General features: G+C 44.5%; 1 protein-coding gene across 2 annotated transcripts in view; it reads left to right on the top strand.

The window, feature by feature from the left end:
- The window catches only part of PPTC7 (protein phosphatase targeting COQ7), a 49,586-nt gene that overhangs the window by 1,162 nt on the left and 27,011 nt on the right, over positions 1-21,413 (top strand). Inside the window, exons 1-2 of one of the 2 annotated variants that reach the window (XM_056536030.1) lie at positions 4-874; positions 19,006-19,185. In XM_056536030.1, the coding sequence (XP_056392005.1) occupies positions 673-874; positions 19,006-19,185 (382 nt within the window). In that variant the 5' untranslated portion in view covers positions 4-672. Of the gene's footprint in view, positions 1-3; positions 875-19,005; positions 19,186-21,413 lie in introns of those variants that run through there. The other variant, XM_056536036.1, reaches the window with a different exon arrangement.

The following is a 21,413-nucleotide window of genomic DNA, read 5'->3' as shown; positions in this document are numbered from 1 at the left end:
TTTTTCAACAGCTGGAGGCCCCCTGGTTAGGAAACACTGTTTTAGAGAAAAGTAAAGAAGCAAAGAAAAGTAATTAAAAGTGTAATATTCTGCAGCCCTGGCTGGCGGCTTGTCACATGGAGCAGAACTGGTTTGTACATTTAAACCTGGTGACTTTCTGTCCCTTAAAGGTATTTTCCACCTCTCTCCGCTCACGAGCAGTACGTTTTCCAGCCTCTCACGTGACAACCGCGCAGATCCAGTTCTATACAGCCCGTGGAAACTCGCCACACATGGAGCGGCTCTAGAGGATCAGCTGACCCGACCTCGCTCTGGCATCGGCTGCAGCACGCCGTACCTACTGCGGGGAATCCTGGTGACGTGCAGTGACGTCAGACAGTCACGTGCCTGACTGCAGTTGCCTCCCTCCTCCGGCCTCCTGAGTGTCAGTGCGGTCCAAGATGGCGGCAAAGGTCGACGGGACTCTTGAGAACCGGCACTGAGTGCGTCCTACGAGGCACGACCAGAGCTCGGGAGCGGGGGGTCCTGCGACCGGCGGGGAAAGCACCGAGGAGGTGAGAAGTGACAACCCGGTGTGCCCTTGAGGAAAGCGGCGAGGAAGAGAAAGAAGGAGCGGGCGTCACGGAGGAGGACAAGGAGGAGAGCAAGAGGCACGGGGGACCGTCCGAGGCCATGTTCTCGGTTCTGTCCTACGGCAGGTTGGTGGCCAGAGCCGTACTAGGCGGTCTATCGCAAACGGACTCCCGGGACTACAGCCTAGTGACTGCTAGCTGCGGATTTGGCAAAGATGCCAGGAAGGGCATCCTCAAGAAGGGCATGTGCTACGGGGACGACGCGTGCTTCATCGCCCGCCACCGGACGGCGGATGTGCTGGGTGAGTGCGGGTGTGTACAAGGGCGCACATGCCAGCTGTCTATAGTGCTGCTATGTTTATATAGGTCCTGCTTGTCTATAGGAGACACGTGACCTGCGGTGCCGCTGCCGTAACGCGACCAGGGGAACTTCAGCCTTAAAGGGACAGCGCTGTAACAACCGCAAGTGGTGAGGGTAGGGCACGTTACCTGTGCTTTTTATTAGGCTGAGGGAGATAACAGAGAACAATAGATTGTAGTTAACCGTATTGACCTTAGTTCTCTAGTTGGAATACTACTGCATGGATATGTATACATTATACAGGCTCCAGGGCAGTGGTCTCCAGCTGTTGCAAAACTACAACTTCCAGCATGCCCGGAAAGCAAACTGCTGTCTAGGTATGCTGGGGTTAGTAATTTTGCAACAGCTGGAGGTCTACAGTTTGGGGGGGAAAAAGCAGAAATAGTCATCATCTTCATGAATACCATGGAAACAAATCTGCAGATGCCTGCTGCCAGGAGCACTATACATATGGATCATATAAAACGCTACATCAACTATGAATGTCATTGAGACTAAACGAACGTTTTGGTGAAAAGGTGCGCTAAGAGCCGCAACTATCCATTTATAGCGGCAGTAATGATGATCCATATCTATAGTGCTCATGTGCCTTAGTGTTTGCGGAGTGCTGCTGCAGGTGAGGACCGGGCTTGGGAAATACTACTTTAGGGGTTATCCTGCCTGGGCTGGGTTCACATACAGCAGTTGTCACAAACTGATCTCAAGTGATGGCAAATGGTTTTGTATAATGGTGGAAGAAAAAAAAATACTCTTTACTCCTCACCCCTGCAGCTAATCACGGCATCAGCGGTCACATGCTAGTGCAGTGTTTCCCAACCAGAGTGCCTCCAGCTGTAGCAAAACTACAACTCCCAGCATGCCCGGACAGCCGTTGGCTGTCCGGGCATGCTGGGAGTTGTAGTTTTGCAGTTAGGCAGTTGTGGCACTGTTTTAGGAAGAAAACTTCACTGCTTAAACAGCTTACTAGCATGCTGGGAGATGTTCTTTTATTCTTTTCCTATAGTTGTTCAGAACCTTAAAGGAAATCTGTCACATGTTCACTCCTGCACTAACCACAGGTACTGACGGATAGTGCGGGGGAGGCTGATTCATATGATCCCTACCTTTCCCGGATCCGTCCAGCTGTTCGCCCGCAATCCTAGTTTTTCTATATATGCAAATGTGGCTGTAACTGGCACAGGCAGGGTTTACAGGAGCCTAGTGGCACTGTGACGTCAGCGCCGTCCGCTAATAAATATTCATCCCCGCTCCCTCCGGCGCTCCTAACTGGTCTTCAATGTGCATGTGCTGCTTCCTGACATGCGCAGTGAAGACTAGTTAGGAGCGGCAGGGAGAGCCAGAGGGAGGGGGGGATGAATATTCATAAGTGGGCAGTGCTGATGTCACAGTGCCACTAGGCTCCTGAAACCCCACCTGTGCCATTTACAGCCACATTTGCATATATATAGAATAACTGAGATTGCGGGCGAACGGCTGGATGGATCTGGGCAAGGTAGGGATCATATGAATCAGTGTCCCCCGCACTATCCGTCAGTACCTGTGGTTAGTGCGGGAGGGAACATGAGACAGTTTTCCTTTTAAGTTTACATGTGGGAAGTATGAAGGGTTTTGTGACTTGACCTTTGGAGCTTATGCTTTGGTTGACCTGGCAGTTGTGACCTTATGGGGCATATTTATTTCATAGGGTGGGTGCCCTCACTCAGGACACCCTCTATTTACCAGCAAGGAGGGGCCCCTGCTATGTGTGGGCCTGCACTGGAGCACTTTGTAATGTAGTAATCCCTGACCTGTAACCACAACTCCCATAAAGGGCACTGTAGTTTTGCAACAGCTGGAGAGCCACGTTGGGGAGCACTGGTGTAATGCACTCTTGATTTATTCCTATATTGATTCGTGCACATTTAGTTGGGGTGGACTTGCTTGTTGTGCAATTTGTCAGTAGATGTCCTTGAAGTGTACATAGCAATGGTTACCTTGTAGTAATAAAGCTTGTTCTTGTTTCACTCTGAGGCCTAATGACAGACAGCCTAGCCATGCAGAGGACACAGGACAAGTGCCTTTACTCAATGTCCTGACCTTCCCGGCAAGAAACCCAACCCTTACCTTCTGGAGTAAACTGATCTGAACAGGATCTGGGCTTTTAGCAAGATTATATACTTGGTGTTTATTTTCCTTTTAGTCCGTCTGGTAGAACTTGCTTGCACTGTCTTTGATTTTCTAGCTTTTTTGCTTCCATGCATAGACCCATCTGCAGGATATAAGCTGCCATCTGTATCTTACCTATGGCACACAACAAGATGGCATAAATGCTTAGGCAGCAAAGATTCTAACTCATTTGGCCTTCAGGACGCATTTATTTTTTATATAGCTATCTAATGGCTGATTTTACTTTTTTGTGTGCCAAGTTGTATTTCTAATGGCATTTCTCTTGGGTCTGTACTCTAAGGTAGCCAGTGATTGCATTGTGGGTAAGCCACCTCTGTCTAACCACTAAGATGCTGTAATTGGAGTTAACACTATCTGGTCTGTCAGAGCAGGGTGCTAGCTGTATATAGTACTGGGGGTACACTGCACAATCACCTTGATGTGCTATATCTTTTCATGGGAATGCCCTCTTGCCACATTGTATCAGGGTGAGTCCGGATTAAAGAAAATCTACCAGAGATACTGGCTGCAGGATTGCATTGACTTGAATAGGGTCCATCAGGAATCTGGTAGTTCACTGGAGAGAGAGAATAGCGCATGTACTATTTTTATATAAATGTTTTCCTCCGCTAAACTCCCATTGTTTTGATAGAATTGCTGAGGGCGATCCCTTTAGCAGAGCTCGATGGTAATGAAAACCTAGCCTAAACTGCACCACTTTTCCCTTGCACAGGTTTTGATAAAAAATCCTCCATGTCACGTGATCTCTCAAGCCAATCAGTAGTAGCAAAAAAAGTCATGTGGTATAGTCTGAGATTTTAAGTATTCATGAAGTGAGGTCACATGATCTTAGCACTTTCTGGCTGAAAGGGATCATGGAAACCGTGGGGGAGATTTATCAAAACCTGTCTAGAGGAAGAGTGGTGCAGTTGCCCATAGCAACCAATCAGATCGCTGCTTTCATTTTTCACAGGCCTCTTTCAAAAGTAAAGAAGCAATCTGATTGGTTGCTATGGGCAACTGCACTGATCTTCCTCTCCACAGGTTTTGATAAATTCCCCCCCCATGTGACTACATAGAACCAGGAAGTGTCGGTTTATGTATACTCAGTAGTATATTGCTATTAAGGCATCACTCTGGTGCGGACAACAGTATAAAAATGTCACATTTGCAAGTGCAAGTACATTAGGTGAAATGGCGACCTCTTAGAGCAGTGGTCTTCAACCTGCGGCCCTCCAGATGTTGCAAAACTACAACTCCCAGCATGCCCGGACAGCCGTTGGCTGTCCGGGCATGCTGGGAGTTGTAGTTTTGCAACATCTGGAGGGCCGCAGGTTGAAGACCACTGTCTTAGAGTATAAACTGTTTGGAACCTAAAGACCGTATTTTAGCCATCTTTATATTATGCCTGGAAAACCAGACAGCAAGGAAATGTGTGGTACTCTGCTGCACTTTTATGCCCATTTCTTCTATGGAGCTGTTGTATTTTGTTACTACCTGTACAGTGGGTGTGCACTGGCTGGGGAACAGCTGCTGTTGTCCCTGCAATACACATTTAGATGTTGCACTTTTTTTTTTTTTTTTTTTTGTGTGCATCTACTGGCTTCAGAAAGTTAAACAGATTTGTAAATGACTTCTATTAAAAAAAATCTTAATTCTTTCAGTACTTATGATCTGCTGAAGTTGAGTTGTTCTTTTCTGTTTAAGCGCTCTCTGACACGTCTCGGGAACTGTCCAGAGTAGAAGCAAATAGGCCATAACTTATACCGGAATATTGGTATACGTTATTGGCCTGAAAGGCCATAGATTATCGATATTGGTCGATCCCTAGTAGCTTGTGAGGGTTATGCTCCAATGTCATAGCCATTTTAGCGTTTACAGCATCCTAGGTAAGTTGCAAGTGAAATAGTGTTATTTCTACACAGTCTGGGGAGATTTAGAAAGAAATACCTGTTGCCACTAGGGATGTAAGAAAAAAATCGATTCCCGCGATTATCGCGATTTTCACTTGCCGATACTGAATCGATTCAAAAATATTTTGAATCGATTCAGTATCGGCAAGTGAAAAATCGCTTTAGTGATGTGGAATTTGTATCTCCTGATGCACAGAAAGCATGTCCCGGGCATCAGGAGATGCAAGTTCCACATTTTGTCAGCCGGATCTGACACGGCGGCGGCGGCGCTCTGGATGTATGGAGCGGGCTCCGACTCGTGCCCGCTCCATACTCTGCGGCCCCCGGCTGATTTCAGTATCCGGGGGCCGCTGATGCATCACCGCCGCTAATATCCAGCATGCGGTGCTCTGCAGTATGTATGGAGCGGGCTCCGGACTCGTGCCCGCTCCATACTCTGCAGCCCCCGGCTGTTCTCAGTAGCCGGGGGCCGCCGCTAATAGCCAGCATGCGGCGATCGCCGCGGCTGGCTATTAACCCTTTAGATCGCCGCTGTCAAAGCTGACAGCGGCGTCTAAAGGGAGATGTGTATGCTCTCCGTGGCTCTGTCATTGATAGAGCCTGGCTGGACCAGGCTCTATCAATGGATCGCAGATAAATGGAGTTCAATAGAACTCTATTCATCTGTCTGAGGAATCTAATGATTCCTAAAAGACTAATAAAGTGTACAAAAAATAAATAAAATAAAAATAAAGTTTTAATAAAAGCGTAAAAGACATTGTTTTTTAAACAGAATCGGGATATATCGCGATGTATCGTCACCTAGACGGTATCGCGATATATCGGGATATATTGAATCGCCACACTGGTATCGCGAATCGAATCGCCAAATTATTGGCGATTCACACCCCTAGTTGCCACATATCTCTTGCATCCTCTCAGGTGAGTTCTTTGCTCTTAGATCAGTCTTTGCCAACCAGGGTGCCTCCAGCTGTTGCAAAACTACAACTCCCAGCATGCCCGGACAGCCGAAGGCATGCTGGGAGTTGTAGTTTTGCAACAGCTAGAGGCACCCTGGTTGGGAAGCACTGTCTTAGATACTAGTTAATAATAAGAGTCCTGAGTGTGACCTTCAGCCAGATCTATTGAAATCTAATTTTTGGAGTCCCTTTCTGTCACATATCCTGAGGAAATACACAACCTATTGATCTTATTTATGCCGTAGTGAATCAAAGCTCACCGTACATTTGTTTTTCTTGTTTTATTTTTTTCTTCAGGCATTCGGTTTTGCATAAAACTAGTTTCAGTACAAGAATGGGGTGTGGAGCAATAGATAGAAAATGAGTCACATCACGGTGGAAATGTCCTGGGCCTTGTGGTGAAGGCTTTAATGCTCAGTGACTCATGCGGCAGTATAATTCTCCTTTTTCACTTTTGCCATATACGGGATCAGCATGCTCTTATAGGCGGATTGTGCAGAGAGGTTTTCAGTGTAACATGAGGGCAGCACAATACACCAGTTCTCGTGGCTGTATTTTATTCCTTTTCTTGTACTTTATCCACGGTCAGTATGTTCCGTAGTGTCACAATTGTATCGGGTGCAGGCTTTTGAGACTTTCCATCTCCGTACATTTGTATAGGTTTGAAAATGTGACTGACAATTGGCTGCTACCCATACAAAATATGGGAGTGCTAAAGGTCATGGGAAGGACGTCAACATTAGAAATAAAGGTAGAACAATTCTTGTACGAGATCAAACCACACAATGCACAGCAGTAAATGTAGAGTTGTTGCACCTAAGCTTCTTCTCACGAGTCTCACACAGAATATTGGAGCATATTTATCTACTTGTAATTTGCTAAATTTAGGCACAAAGGAGAAGATAGATCAAAACCTGTAGAGGCAAAGTTGCCCATAGTAACCAATCAGATCGCTTCTTGCGTTCTTAAAGGGGTAGTTCAGTGGTGAAAAACGTATCCCCTATCCTAAGGATAGGGGATAAGTTTGAGATCACGGGGGGTCCGACCCCTGGGGCCCCATGCGATCTCTCTGTACGGGGGCCAGACTCTCCGGCCAGATAGTGGGTGTCAACCTCCGCATGAAGCGGCGGCTGACACGCCCCCTCAATACATCTCTATGGCAGAGCCGGAGATTGCCGAAGGCAGCGCTTAGGCTCTGCCATAGAGTTGTATTGAGGGGGCGTGTCGGCCGCCGCTTCGTGCGGAGGTCGACACACCCCTTCCCGCGGGCTGTCAGGGCTTCGTACAGAAGATCGCAGGGGGCCCCAGCGGTCGGACCCCCCGCGATCTCAAACTTATCCCCTATCCTTAGGATAGGGGATAAGTTGTTCACCACTGGGTTCACCACTGGACTACTCCTTAAACAAGGCCTCTGAAAAATCAAAGAAACAATCTGATTGGTTGCCATGGGCTACTTTACCTCTCCACAGGTTCTGATAAATCTCCTCCAAACTGTGCTAACACTTGGCATGTCTTAGCGCATTCTCACTTTTATTATGTTTTTTCAACTCTCTGAGGCTCGCTTGGCAATGGGATGTGGCTTAACAGGGAAATGGCTTTTTAGGTGAGATTGAAGGGGGAGGGTAGCTTAAAGGGGTACTCCGGTGAAAACCTTTTTTCTTTTAAATCAACTGGTGGCAGAAAGTTAAACATATTTGTAAATTACTTCTATTAAAAAATCTTAATCCTTCCAGTACTTATTAGCTGCTGAATGCTACAGAGGAAAGTCCTTTCTTTTTGGAACACTGATGACATCACGAGCACAGTGCTCTCTGCTGACATCTCTGTCCATTTTAGTAACCGTGCATAGCAGATGTATGCTAAGGGCAGCATGGTGGCTTAGTGGTTAGCACTGCTGCCTTGCAGTGCTGGGGACTTCGGTTCAAATCCCACTAAGGACAACAATAAATAAAGCTTTATTATTATTATAATAACGTCAGCAGAGAGAACTGTGCTCGTGATGTCATCAGAGAGCATTCCAAAAAGAAAAGAATTTCCTCTTTAGTATTCAGCAGCTAATAAGTACAGGAAGGATTAAGATTTTTTAATAGAAGTAATTTACAAATATGTTTAACTTTCTGCCACCAGTTGATTTAAAAGCAAAAAGGTTTTCACCAGAGTACCCCTTTAAGGGGTTCTCTGGTGGGAAAACGTGTTTTTTTTTTTTTTTTTGTTTTTGTTTTTTAATAAACTGGTGCTAGAAAGTTAAACGGATTTGTAAATTACTTCTATTAAAAAATCTTAAAACTTCCAGTACTTATTAGCTGCTGAATACTAAAAAGTATTCTTTTCTTTTTGAAACACAGAGCTCTCTGCTGACATCTCTGTCCATTTTAGGAACTGTCCAGAGTAAATCCCCATAGAAAACATATGCTACTCTGGACAATTCCTAAAATGGGCAGAGAGCACTGTGGTCATGATTAGAGATGAGTGAACTTACAGTAAATTCGATTTGTCACGAATACTTCTCGGCTCGGCAGTTGATGTCTTTTCCTGCATAAATTAGTTCAGCTTTCAGGTGCTCCGGTGGGCTGGAAAAGGTGGATACAGTCCTAGGAGACTCTTTCCTAGGAATGTATCCACCTTTTCCAGCCCATCGGAGCACCTGAAGGCTGAACTAATTTACGCAGGATAAGTCATCAACTGCCGAGCCGAGAAGTTCGTGACGAATCTAATTTACTGTAAGTTCGCTCATCTCTAGTCATGATGTCAGCAGAGAGCACTTTGTTCCAAAAATAATTTCCTATGTAGTAGTTAGCAGTAAGGATTAAGATTTTTTTAATAGAAGTAATTTATAAATCTGTAACTTTTTGGCACCAGTTGATAAAAAAAAGTTTTCCACCGGAGTACCCCTTTAAATGTGACATGCTGCACCAAGATGTGCCAAAATTAAGTCTAGAGATTTTTTTATGCCAATTTTAAGTTGGCATTAAATTAAAAACTGAGGCTGTGGCAAACTTATCAAACCTTACTAGACACTTTTTTTAAAATTTGGTATAAAAACATCAGCACAGGAATGGAGTGGGAGGTTTTTTGTTTTATTTTTTTTTCCCTTTTTTTTTAAGGCTGGGCAGAGCTGACAATCTGGGCACAGCCATGAAATTCCTAGTTGATGTGGCAACCGGTCGCCCAGGGTTTGTCAAGCCTGTTCGTTTGTTCACTGCAGAGCAACTAATAGAAATAGCTTTCTGCTCTGTTAAGGTGCGTTCACACTGAGGAATAGGAGGGGATTCCTTGCATAAAAATTTTGCTGCAAAATTACGGTAACATATTTTTTCATGCAAATTTTGCGTGAAACTTGCGCGAAAATCAGGCGGAATTTACGTGCATTCCGCACGGAATATGAGAACTCTTTTTTTGGTTGTTTTGTTTTTTTGCTGGACTAAAACCACCAATTGGAATTTCCCTTTTTATTAATTTTTTATTTTTATTAATTTTTTGGTGTGGAATTTCTGCACGGAAACTATTTTCAAGCGGAATTTTTATTACCATTGACATTAATGGACTTCTGCTCAATGCAAGTTTATGGGAGGGGGCGTGACGGCTGTCACGCCCCCTCCCAAAGACTTACATTGAGGGGGCGGGGCTATGACATCACGAGCTCCCGACTCCAGTGTTTGGAACAGTTTGTTCCAAGTGCTGAGCAGCGGAGTACCCCTTTTTAAAAAGTTTTTGGGCTGCTTTAATACTTATCTGACTGGATCTTTGTTAAAAGAATTAATTGCCAGTGCAATTTACTGCAAGCTGCTGCAGCATCTCTTTGTGCACGTTACATGTCCTATAATGGCCAAACATAGTTTTAGTTTATTTTTTTTCTCATGTACACAGACATAACAGCTTATTTTAAAATGCCTGACGTTATAGAAGCCTCACTACATTGGGATGGTATTTCATCTAGTTGTTCTATTTTTACTAATTGAGACGTCATTCTCATCAGATTGCAACGTGCTATTTTGTCTGGTAAAATGCTGGACACTATGGAAAGAAATGGAACTGATCCCAGAAGCATTCTGGGAATTCTTTTTTGCTTGTATAGTACGGCGTAGGCTATTAGAGAATAGTGTGTATGTTTAGGTGTATGCCTCTTTCTTGCTTCTCTTTGCTAACTTGGCGGGCATGAGAGTCTCAATTTTGGTCCTCCAATGCACCAACATGTGGGTTCTGTAATGTATACACATTCCCATAAATCCTCTGGCTTGCTGGGGGTTTAATGATTGCGTCTAGTAATCTCCTCAGGCTGCTAGTGCTGGAGGCTACCCAGGGTTCATACTGCCAGTTCTGATGTGTGTTGTGTTTTTTTTTATTTTTATTTTTTTAAGAAAAATTTTGCCATGAGGTGAAAGTGACTTGACCAACAAACACAATTGAGGTGTTTCCTGAAGATTTTAGGCTGTGATCACACATTACATTTTTATTGTATGTTAGCTGTTTTTGCAGCAATTTTCCCAAAAATTGTGGTAAAAATTAGGTTTTGCCATAATTTGCACAGTAAAGCTCCAATTTTCCCATTATTTGGGGGAAAATCACGGCAAAAACTGAAAAAAAAAAAAAGTAGCAAGAAACACAATGTTTGACCACAACCTCAGGGGTAAAAACTACTATATATCCTGATCCCATAGAGATAGCAGATGGAGGTGAAAGGGGTCTGAGAGGTAGGAAGAATCTGGTTAGTGATGTCATCCTGCAGTGCACAGGGGATCAGTTCTGACATCATGTTGTAACCGTTGGGCACAAAAAGATATTTGGAGAGTCAGTCATGTGATCACATGACCAAATAAGAATATTAAAGGAAAACTGTCACCAAGTTCACCCACAATAAACTGGGTTATAGTGTGGGTGAACAGGAGACCATACATGGGTCACTTTCTTTTTTTTATGCTTTCTTGTCGCTGAGTTGTCGTCCACTAAAGTTCTGCTATTTGCTCTTCACTTGCGCTCTGAAGGCGGGTCCCTCGACGGCAGCCATGCTTTGGGTCTTGGAGGAAGAGGCCTTAGCCCGCCCCCCCTTGTTCGCATATTCATTTTCCCCTGGAGCGCAGCGTGTCGGGAGAGCGCTCTGTGCAGTCTAACTGCGCATGCGATAGTCCCTCGCTACACCCAGAAGTACCTATTTCCGACTTCCGTGTGTAGTGAGGCACCGGCGCATGCGCAGTTAGACTGCACAGAGCGCTCTCCCGTCGCGCTGCGCTCCGGGAGAAAATGAATATGCAAATGAGGGGGAGGGCCCCTTCCTCTGGGACCCAAACCATGGCTGCTGGCGGGGAAACCCGCCTTCAGAGCGCAAGTAAAGGGCAAACAGCGGAACTTTAGCAGACAACTCGGCGACAAGAAAGCAAGTGACCCATGTGTGGTCTCCTGTTCACCCACACTATAACCCGGTGTATTGGGTTTAGTGTGGGTGAACTTGGTGACAGTTTTCCTTTTAAAACACACAGATGCAACTGTGCTGCAATAAAACAAATGGGACTATAGGACTAGTGTGGGGAGAGTTCGTAATATTGGCAAAAACCCTGAAGTGCTTCTTTAAAATCAATGGTCACTATTCGGCAGGGGGATCTGATTCTTCCTTTTTAAATTCACTTTGCTCCTATGATGGAAGTGTGAACCCACACCTAAAGTCACCAGTATAAGATTATATTTGCACTTAGTTTTTCCAATAACATGTCCTAAAACAGTATTTTCACCAGTTTACTATAAGAAGCCAATTTACAGACCTGAGAATAATGTCACATCTATTTCTGTTTGTTACTGAGGCTGGAGGGTCATCACAGGCAGCATTTATCTTCATACAGTCAGAATCGAGATTTAAATATATTCAGTGCTTCACCTAGAGGTTAAAAAGGCATTTTAAAGTGAACGTACATATACTGCCCTATCTGAGGCTATGCACAAAGGAGATAAGCTTTGTGGCATGAGGGACTCCCTAAATATCTTCATTGAATCTTGCCTCCTAGGGGTTTCTAGCTTGATGGTGACCTGTGGGGCACCATGCCCACAACTCTAATATAGAACCATTTTGAGTTGACCTTTCTTAGTACCTTTTTGAGCAAAATTTTTCATTAAGTTATAATACAATGTATATATACATGCAGAAATCCATAATTTTGCAAAGTACCTCCTGAATAGCCAAGACTGAATTATGGTGAAATACCATGTGATATTTGATGTCTTTTTAGATGCCTACCTTCTGGCAGTCTGTAAGCTTGAGTAATATGTAACCTACCTTTTGGCAAATCACCTCCTGTGTTTTGCTTTTTCATTTAAATGGGCACCTCAAGGTTATTTCAGGTTTCCTTAAGTCTGGGGCTTTTATTAATTATAAAAAATAAAAAAAACAATAAAAAAAAACAATAACAATAATAATACTTTATTGATGCAAACACTTTTGTACTGTAAATGTACTAGGGACTAGAGCCCTGTGCGGGACGGCTCACTGATTTAAAATGGCTGCAGCCCACTTTAAAGTGGTGTCACTAAATCTGCAGGCTTTCAGAGAGGCTGGGTCTGCAGTGCAGGATTTGTGGGACCCCCAGGCAATAGCGCCTGACCGCTCGCATCTGCCTCATACCCGCCTGCTCCCGCATGGATCCCACGGGACCCCAATACAGGGCTCTACTAGGGACCTGTGCTACCATCAAGGTCTGCTTAGGTGCCCCAGAATCCAGCACAGAGATTCCACTGTAGCAGTCGTGTCTAATTCAATGGGATTCTGCTGCTCTGTGCTCACGGCGGAATTTCCGTGCCCTATGTTTCTGGTATGGAAATTCCATTTTCTGTGTCCGCACAAAGAATGAACATGTTTATTCTTTGTGCGGCGACTGCAAGGAATGCACCACCATCTATGAGAAGGCGCATTCCCCGTGCGGTCCCAGCACTAGCAGATTATGCTGTTGTCCCACAGTGTCCAAAATGTCTGCATTGAGATTCCCCGTGAGGGCATTCAGTCGTGTGAACATAGCCTTAGCCTATGTTCACACGACAGAATTTCCAAACTGAATTCCTCTGAAATTCCACTGCAGCAGAGTCCTATTGATTTTAATAGAATTATTCAGCATCGTGCACACATGGTGGAATTTCCACGGCAGAAACATCTGGTTTTGGCGTCCGCAGAAACAGTGAACATGTTTTTCCAAAGCAGATATATTGCAGAAAATAGTAGCAAAGTGGTAAACTGTACAGACTCCAGAGTGCGGTAACTCCTCTATGAAAGTATTTTAAATTGTGACACTTACAGTAATACATCTCTGTGCCTGTATAACAGTCCAAAATCTGCCCAGACCATCAGTCAGATGACTCAAACCAACATTCTAGGTTCTTTGATGCTGATAGTTCAGGCAGTCAGACATGCATTTGAGGCAATGTGTTCCTTGTTTTGTATGCTAGCCTCAGGACAAGGTGTTGACTAGTGTTGCAATCTATTCTTTCAGTGTTTTGATGTACTAATCTGCATTTTCATCCCAGTGTTGTTACAGGTTTTCAAGGCTGTCTATTTTTAGTGGTACATAATGGGAACTGGTCATCAGCTGGAGACTGTTCAGCTCGTGGTCAGTAGACATCATGGCATGGAGAAGCAGTAGTTGTCAGCATCTTCTACAACTGATTATAACTGGGGTATTCAAATGATACAACCATTTTTTATAAAGTGCTCCTTGATGCTTTCTCATTCCTCTCATCCTGAAGCTGGAGTATACAAGAAGTAGGTAGAGGTTATGATATCTGTGAAATATCATTTTATTACCCATAGATACAAAATGTAGCAGAAAGGGCCCGCAGAAGTCATTTATAGTGTGGATATGAGTAGAAGCTTGGTGGTATTCCGTACACTTGTAGTGAGAAAGCAATGCATGGTAAAAACGAAGGGGGTCAGATTTAACCCCCCCCCCCCCCAAAAGCAACAGGAAGCAGCACCCGGAGGAAAATCGGGGTGGTCTGTGATGGGCAACATGGGACCAGTGGGATCCACTAAAGACCTCCTAGAGGGAAAGCAATGAAGAGCCGAAAATGTCTGACAGGTAGTGAACGATAGAAGGGACAAGGTGGGGGGGAAGGCCAGCCAGAGAGAGGGAGGAGACATCGTGCGCAATACACATCCAAAGTTTAGAAGCTAAGTTATGTATAATATCTAGCAGAAGAGCATGCATAGCTGCCATATAATGGAAGCGACAATAGAGTAGGCCCCCAGCCTCCTTCGGGTGAATAAGTGTTTCCCGCCGAATCCGAGGTCGACCCGACGCCCAGACAAAAGAGCCGAAATGCCCCTGCAGAGCCCGCCAAAACGGTACAGGGATATGGATCGGTAATGTTTGAATTAGAGTAGTTTAGGCAACAGTCATCTTTAGTATATTTATCCTACCAAACCAGGAGAAATGTTTCTTGTGCCTTGATTGTAGGAGCGCATCGAACATAGATAGCAAGGGGGAGAAGTTACAATGAAAAAGGCGTGATAGAGCAGTAGGGATTTTCAAGCCTAAATACGAAAGGCCCATAGAAGGCCAAGCAAACAGGAAGTTAAGCTTAATGAGGTCCACCGAAGATTGAGGGAGGGAGACGTTCAATGCCTTGGACTTAGCGGCATTCATTTTTTTTATTCGACCAAGCGCAGAACCCCGCCAACTCCGCCATCAACACGGGGAGGGTCACATGAGGGTTGGTGACATAAACCAAGAGGTCATCTGCAAATGCAGAACACTTGTAGACATGAGCACCGATAGTAATGCCAGAGATGTTCTATTACCAAGACATAGAGCAGGGGGGACAGGGGACAACCCTGATGGGTTCCATTGTGAATCGTAAAAGGGTCAGACAGGGTACCATTAATTCTAAATGTGCTGAGGGAGCTTTGTAGAGCAAAAGGATTTTAGAAGTGAGGACAGGGCCAAGGCCTATAACTGAAAGTGTGTGCTCTAAAGAAGACCAAGAGATGCGGTCAAAGGCCTTTTCGGCATCTAACGAGAGAATCATGAGGGGTATGTTACGGGACCTAGCAAAATGAATTGTATTGAGTCTTAAGGGTATTGTCGCGAGCCTCTCTCCCCGGGACAAGACAGATGGGTCGAGGTGGAGCGTGCGCGCTTTTTTGCCAGTTCCAACTCAGCAACCCGCTGTAACACGCGGGACAAAGTGTGGGCCTTTTCCTTTTTGAGGTGAGCACCATGCAAAACACATTTAGCGGCCTCCCACTTCATCATGGCAGAAGTGGAGTCCTGGGAAGGATCAACAAGAAAATTACAGATAGTTTGTTCCACATCCGCCGAACACAGTGTCCAGCAGGAGGAAATACATTTTCCAAAGGAAAAACAAATACAAGTAAGGAGTATAATAGTTCACAAACTTTAAACTTTTCCCAATGTCAATGTAGAGATGACCTGTATATACATCTGTTCCTTTTGTGGATGAGCAGGTGGTTAAAAGGTTGTGATTTTTATTAGATTCGGACTAATCTGTCCAGGAGATAGACTGGCAACATGTTTTTCCCAGATTACAGAGTTCACAGCTGGGTCAAGGCAATCCCATTCTCAGTCTGTCATAGCACCTTTTTGAAGGACGTTGGGAGATTTGTCAAAACCTGTGTAGGAAAAGTGTTGCAGTTGCTCATAGCAACCATTTGGCTTGCTTCTTTCATTTTTAGAGACCTGTGAAAAATTAAAGAAGCAGTCTGGTTGCCATGGGCGACCTCCTCTAAGCAGGTTTAAATAAATCTTCCCAGTTGTGTTCCTGTAAAATGCTTATTGTAAAACTGGTACATTATTGTTTCCTCACCTACTTGGTAATATGTATAGATTTACATAGGTTGAATTCATATAATCTCACTTGAAGTTCCTTTGTCTGTTTTTTTCATATTCTGTAAGGTCTGATACTGCATAGATTTTTAAGAGGTACCTGAAAGAACTGTTGTAGTGTGCAGAGTACCGTTATGATAGCCGATCTATTCATCTTTACTACTTACAGCATTGTAGAAGACACCATGTAAATTGTGCATTTCCTGATGCTGTACACAATTTGTAAATACTTTATTCCGATCAGGGAAGTGGCAATCCAGTTATTATACACCCCTGTATGCCTCTACCTCATTGGTTCTCAACCTGGGATACAAGTACCCCCAGGGGTACTTAGCAGTTCTCCAGGGGGTACTTAAAAATCAGTAATGGCAGCCACGGCCACTGGTTACTGGTCTGGACCATTTTGAAAAAAATGGTTGGCTGACGTCACTGCACCAAGGAGCAGAGCAGGACAGCAAAGGGGAAGTGCGGGCACTGGGCTGCTGTGGGCAGTAACTACCATCAGCTTTGTTGCTCCATAGCCCCTGCAGATCGGGGACCTACTGCTATGAGCCATAGCAATAGGTCCCAAGACCAGAGCATCAGTGGAGCACCAAAGCAGGACAGTATGGTGGCCTACATCTATGTATGGGGGAAGTTTGGGGGCCTACAGCTATATTTGGGGGCACAAAGGGGACCTAACAACTTTATGGGGATGCAAAGCGGGTCCTATTACTGTGTGTGACAATAAACATGGGGAGTTTGTAAATAGGTGGGTATTGTACTGCAGAAAGGAGCCTTAAATGTTTGGCTGGTTCTGTGGAGAAGTCTTGTATGGGAGAAATCTTAATCTGGCGGTCTAGGCCAGAAAGTGAAGAAAAGAAATGTAAACAACTCCGGTTAGAGAAGATGTCACCTGTAAATCTGGGGACTGAGGAGATGGGGAGAGGAAAGTAGAGCATATGAATTATACTATAAGCATAACAAAATGTCTCTAATATGGGGGTACAATATTTTGGGAAGTGGCTGTCAAGGTTGAGAACCATTGCTCTACCTGCTCCACACAAGCATCTAGTAGCCCTTTATAACCACAAGCATTTTGGTTTCTATTTTGTTTTTAATGTTCATCTTCCAGATTTTCAGTTATGCCTATGTTTACCATGTTTCTGCAATAAAAATAATGTAAAATTACGCTATTTTCTTTTTCATGCTGGAAGCTGTATGATCAGCGTGCATGTCTTGCTCTGTCCAACCATACAGAATCTGTGATGTGAAATGTTTGATGTCTCCTTATGTAGGCTGGGGTAGACATGCCTGACCTGTAGAGGGCACTTTACTGATGCTACAGGAGGAACAAGGGAGGAGCCTTTATAAAGGGAATATATCGCTCATTTATCTTTTATTTAAAACTTGTACTGTACATTCACACACTCTGGATCTGCAGTTGTAAAAAATGCAGTTGCAGCTTTTACAAGGCAATTGCTTCATTGATAAACCAGTCAAAAATATATAAGAATTACCTGGTAACATCTGCAGCGAATCTGGTGGGTGTAAATGCGCCCTAAAGCCAGATCCTGCTAAATCTATCTATAGGTTTTCATTTTCTGATTGTTTGTCTGTACATGATAATGAGGGCAGCTATGAACAGCTATTTTACGGCATTCAGCAATGCACTTTACAGAAACCACATGAACCATAGGCTGGAGATGACTCATTGACCTCTATGGGAGAGTGTTCTGTACAAGCTCTGTGACCTGGGCAGCGGGGGGTGTCTATGATCAATGCCTGTTGTCAGTGGTGAATCCTGTGTGATCTGAGAATGCAAAGGCATCAGTCACATGAATGAGTTCACAGGTCCTGCTCCCAGGAAAAGCAGAGAAGACTACAAGATGGGTACAGATTAGGTGAGATCTCTAGACATTCCTCCCTCTACCTCCCAGCATTCTCTCTGCTGTTTATCCATTCCCAGCCCACTAAACCCATGTATAGAGGCCCTGTTCACTCTGCACATGTACACAGCTAAAGATTCCCTCAACTAGAAGCTCCTAACTCCACATATTTATAACCGGTATTAGGGGTGGAAGTTGGGAAAGGGTGGTACCGTATATGGAGAATGGATGGTTAAATTCAGGGAGAGAAGAGGGTGGGCGGGAAAATGAATAGAAAAGGTGGGGAGGGGTCATTGTTGCGGATAGTGGGGTAGGTGATACAAAGGGGAGAAAACCTGTGGTTGTGGTGCTGGTGGAGAGGTATGTATTTTGTGCTGCACAGTGGTACTTGGTGCTGCTAAGGAACATTAACGGGGAGACTTATCAGAACCTGTGTAGAGGAAGAGTGGTGCAGTTGCCAATAGCAACCAATCAGATTGCTTTATTATTTTTTTTTTAAATGAAATAAGCAGTCTGGTTGCAATTGGCAACTGGTCAACTCTTACTCTGCACACGTTTTGGTAAATATCCCCCTTGTGCAGTATGTGGTGATATTTGGTTGGTGCTGTTTGCACTAATATATAGGTGTTGTGTTGCATGGTAGTATGTGCTTGTTGTTGAGACCCTGTCATCACAATGGGTTGGTTGGCGAGGCATAAGTAGAAAAGGACTGGGATAGATTGTTTAGAGCTTTATTTTTATTTTTTGCTAGGGATATATCCTTAACAAGTGGTCTAGACCAATTCAAAAAGAAGCAGATGTTGCTCAGATCAGAGCTTTACAGTTTAGGAGAATTACAGTCAATTTTTTTTTTTTTGAACCACTTACCCATTATGTTCTGTTCTCTGGTAGATGCTGAATGTTTTTACATCCACCTTTGTATACTGCACAGTGACTATACATCAGCAATGTCTGCACAATGTCTTTGTATAGAATATCTGACTGCTCATAATTGCCTTCTATTACTGGTTTTGACCCTGTATGAGTGGGGAACAGTCCAATAATAGAGAACATAAGCATTTTACTATCTGCTGCTACTCTTTAAATCCCTTTATAATGTGGCTGCTCGACAACAACAACTCAATACTCCAGGGGAAATGGCAAGTACAATGAATATTGATAATGGATCTGGTCAGTACAAGGAAAGACTGGCCTCTGTACAGACAGATTTCTAAAATAATTTTACATCCTAAGAGATGATCTAAAAAGGATGCAATGTGAGGAATATCAGCTGACATTTGCATTAATTCCAGTAAATGTGTATATTGGTTACACATTTTTTTTGCTGCATCTTCTTAACTGTGTCCTATGTCATCCCTCTGTTTTTCAGGTGTGGCAGATGGAGTGGGTGGATGGAGAGACTATGGAGTTGACCCTTCTCAGTTCTCTGAGACCCTTATGCGCACATGTGAACGTTTGGTTAAAGAAGGACGGTTTGTGCCAACAAATCCTGTTGGGATCCTAACTTCAAGTTACTGTGAGCTGCTCCAAAACAAAGTACCTTTACTAGGTAAATAAAGCAAATGTTGACTTTACCTGAAATCTATTTTATTATTCTTCCTTGGTATTCTGGGAATAATATTAATTAATGATTATGAATGGATAAGCGCTGTGTGGGACTTCTACTAAACGACAACCTTATAGTCAAAGTTATACAGCACTATAGTGAACATATAAGAGATTACTGGCTGTATTTACTCACATCTGGTGCAGTGTCCTGTAGTCCACGGTAATCTGTGTTTCTGGTCCAAATTTGCGTTGTCAGAAGGTTACTGTTAAGTACTTAGGTGATTGCGATTTACGATATCTGGGAAACACTGGGAGACAGCCCCGGCCGGTGACGTCTCAACCTAGCTTCTTCCTGTCAGTGTAAGTTTTTTGCTAATACCTGGCAGAGTGACGTCACCACTGGGCACAGCGAGGGACAGGCAAATATAACATACACACATACGCACGCGCGCGCACACATATACACGCATGCACGCACACATACACGCATGCACGCACACATACACGCATGCACGCACACATACACGCATGCACGCACACATACACGCATGCACGCACACATATACACGCACGCACGCACACATACACGCACGCACACATACACGCACACATATACATGCACGCACACATATGCACGCACACATACACGCACACACATATACACGCACGCACACACACATACACGCACGCACACACACACACACACACACATATGCACGCACGCACACACACATATGCACGCACGCACACACACATACATATGCACGCACGCACACACACACATATACACGCACGCACGCACGCACACACACATATACACGCACGCACGTGCACACACATATACACGCACGCACACATATACACGCACGCACGTGCACACACATATACACGCACGCACACACATATACACGCACGCACACATATACACGCACGCACACATATACACGCACGCACACATATACACGCACGCACACATATACACGCACGCACGCACACATATACACGCACGCACGCACACATATACACGCACGCACGCACACATATACACGCACGCACGCACACATATACACGCACGCACGCACACATATACACGCACGCACACATATACACGCACGCACGCACACATATACACGCACGCACGCACACATATACACGCACGCACGCACACATATACACGCACGCACGCACACATATACACGCACGCACGCACACATATACACGCACGCACGCACACATATACACGCACGCACGCACACATATACACGCACGCACGCACACATATACACGCACGCACGCACGCACACATATACACGCACGCACGCACGCACACATATACACGCACGCACGCACGCACACATATACACGCACGCACGCACACATATACACGCACGCACGCACACATATACACGCACGCACACATATGCACGCACGCACGCACACATATGCACGCACGCACGCACACATATGCACGCACGCACGCACACATATGCACGCACGCACGCACACATATACACGCACGCACGCACACATATACACGCACGCACGCACACATATACACGCACGCACGCACACATATACACGCACGCACACATATACACGCACGCACGCACACATATACACGCACGCACGCATATACACGCACGCACGCACGCACACATATACACACACGCACGCATATACAAGCACGCACGCATATACAAGCACGCACGCACACATATACACACTAAGGACATCATAGTAATCTATTGGTTAATAGTGTTTATTGTAAAAATCCAAATAATTAGAAATCTGTGTTAATTCCATAGGGAGTGATTTGTTTAACTCAAATATCCACTTCCCAATGGACTTAACACAATCACTCCTTATGGACTTAATACAGACTTCGAATTATTCGGATTTTTACAATAAACACTATTAACCAATCTGACCTTCTGACAACGCAAATTTGGACCAGAAACATAAAGATCAAAGTGGACACCCAGGACATGGCACCAGAATCCTGCAGAACATTGCACCAGATGTGAGTAAATACAGCCAGCGATATCTTCTATGTCCACTATAGTGCTGTATAACTTTGAATATAAGGTTGTCGTTTAGTAGAAGTCCCACCTATCACTTATCCATTCATAATCATTACTTTTTGGAAGTTTACACTCTGTATTGTAGAGGATACAGGGATCTATACAGGAGATAGCAGCTTGTTGGGCATACCACTACAACCCGTGTGAA

The sequence above is a fragment of the Hyla sarda genome, chromosome 1 (assembly GCF_029499605.1).
Source record: "Hyla sarda isolate aHylSar1 chromosome 1, aHylSar1.hap1, whole genome shotgun sequence".
NCBI classification, from domain to species: domain Eukaryota; kingdom Metazoa; phylum Chordata; class Amphibia; order Anura; family Hylidae; genus Hyla; species Hyla sarda.
Note: the sequence above shows the minus strand (reverse complement) of the source record. Positions and strands in the feature narration are given on the sequence as shown.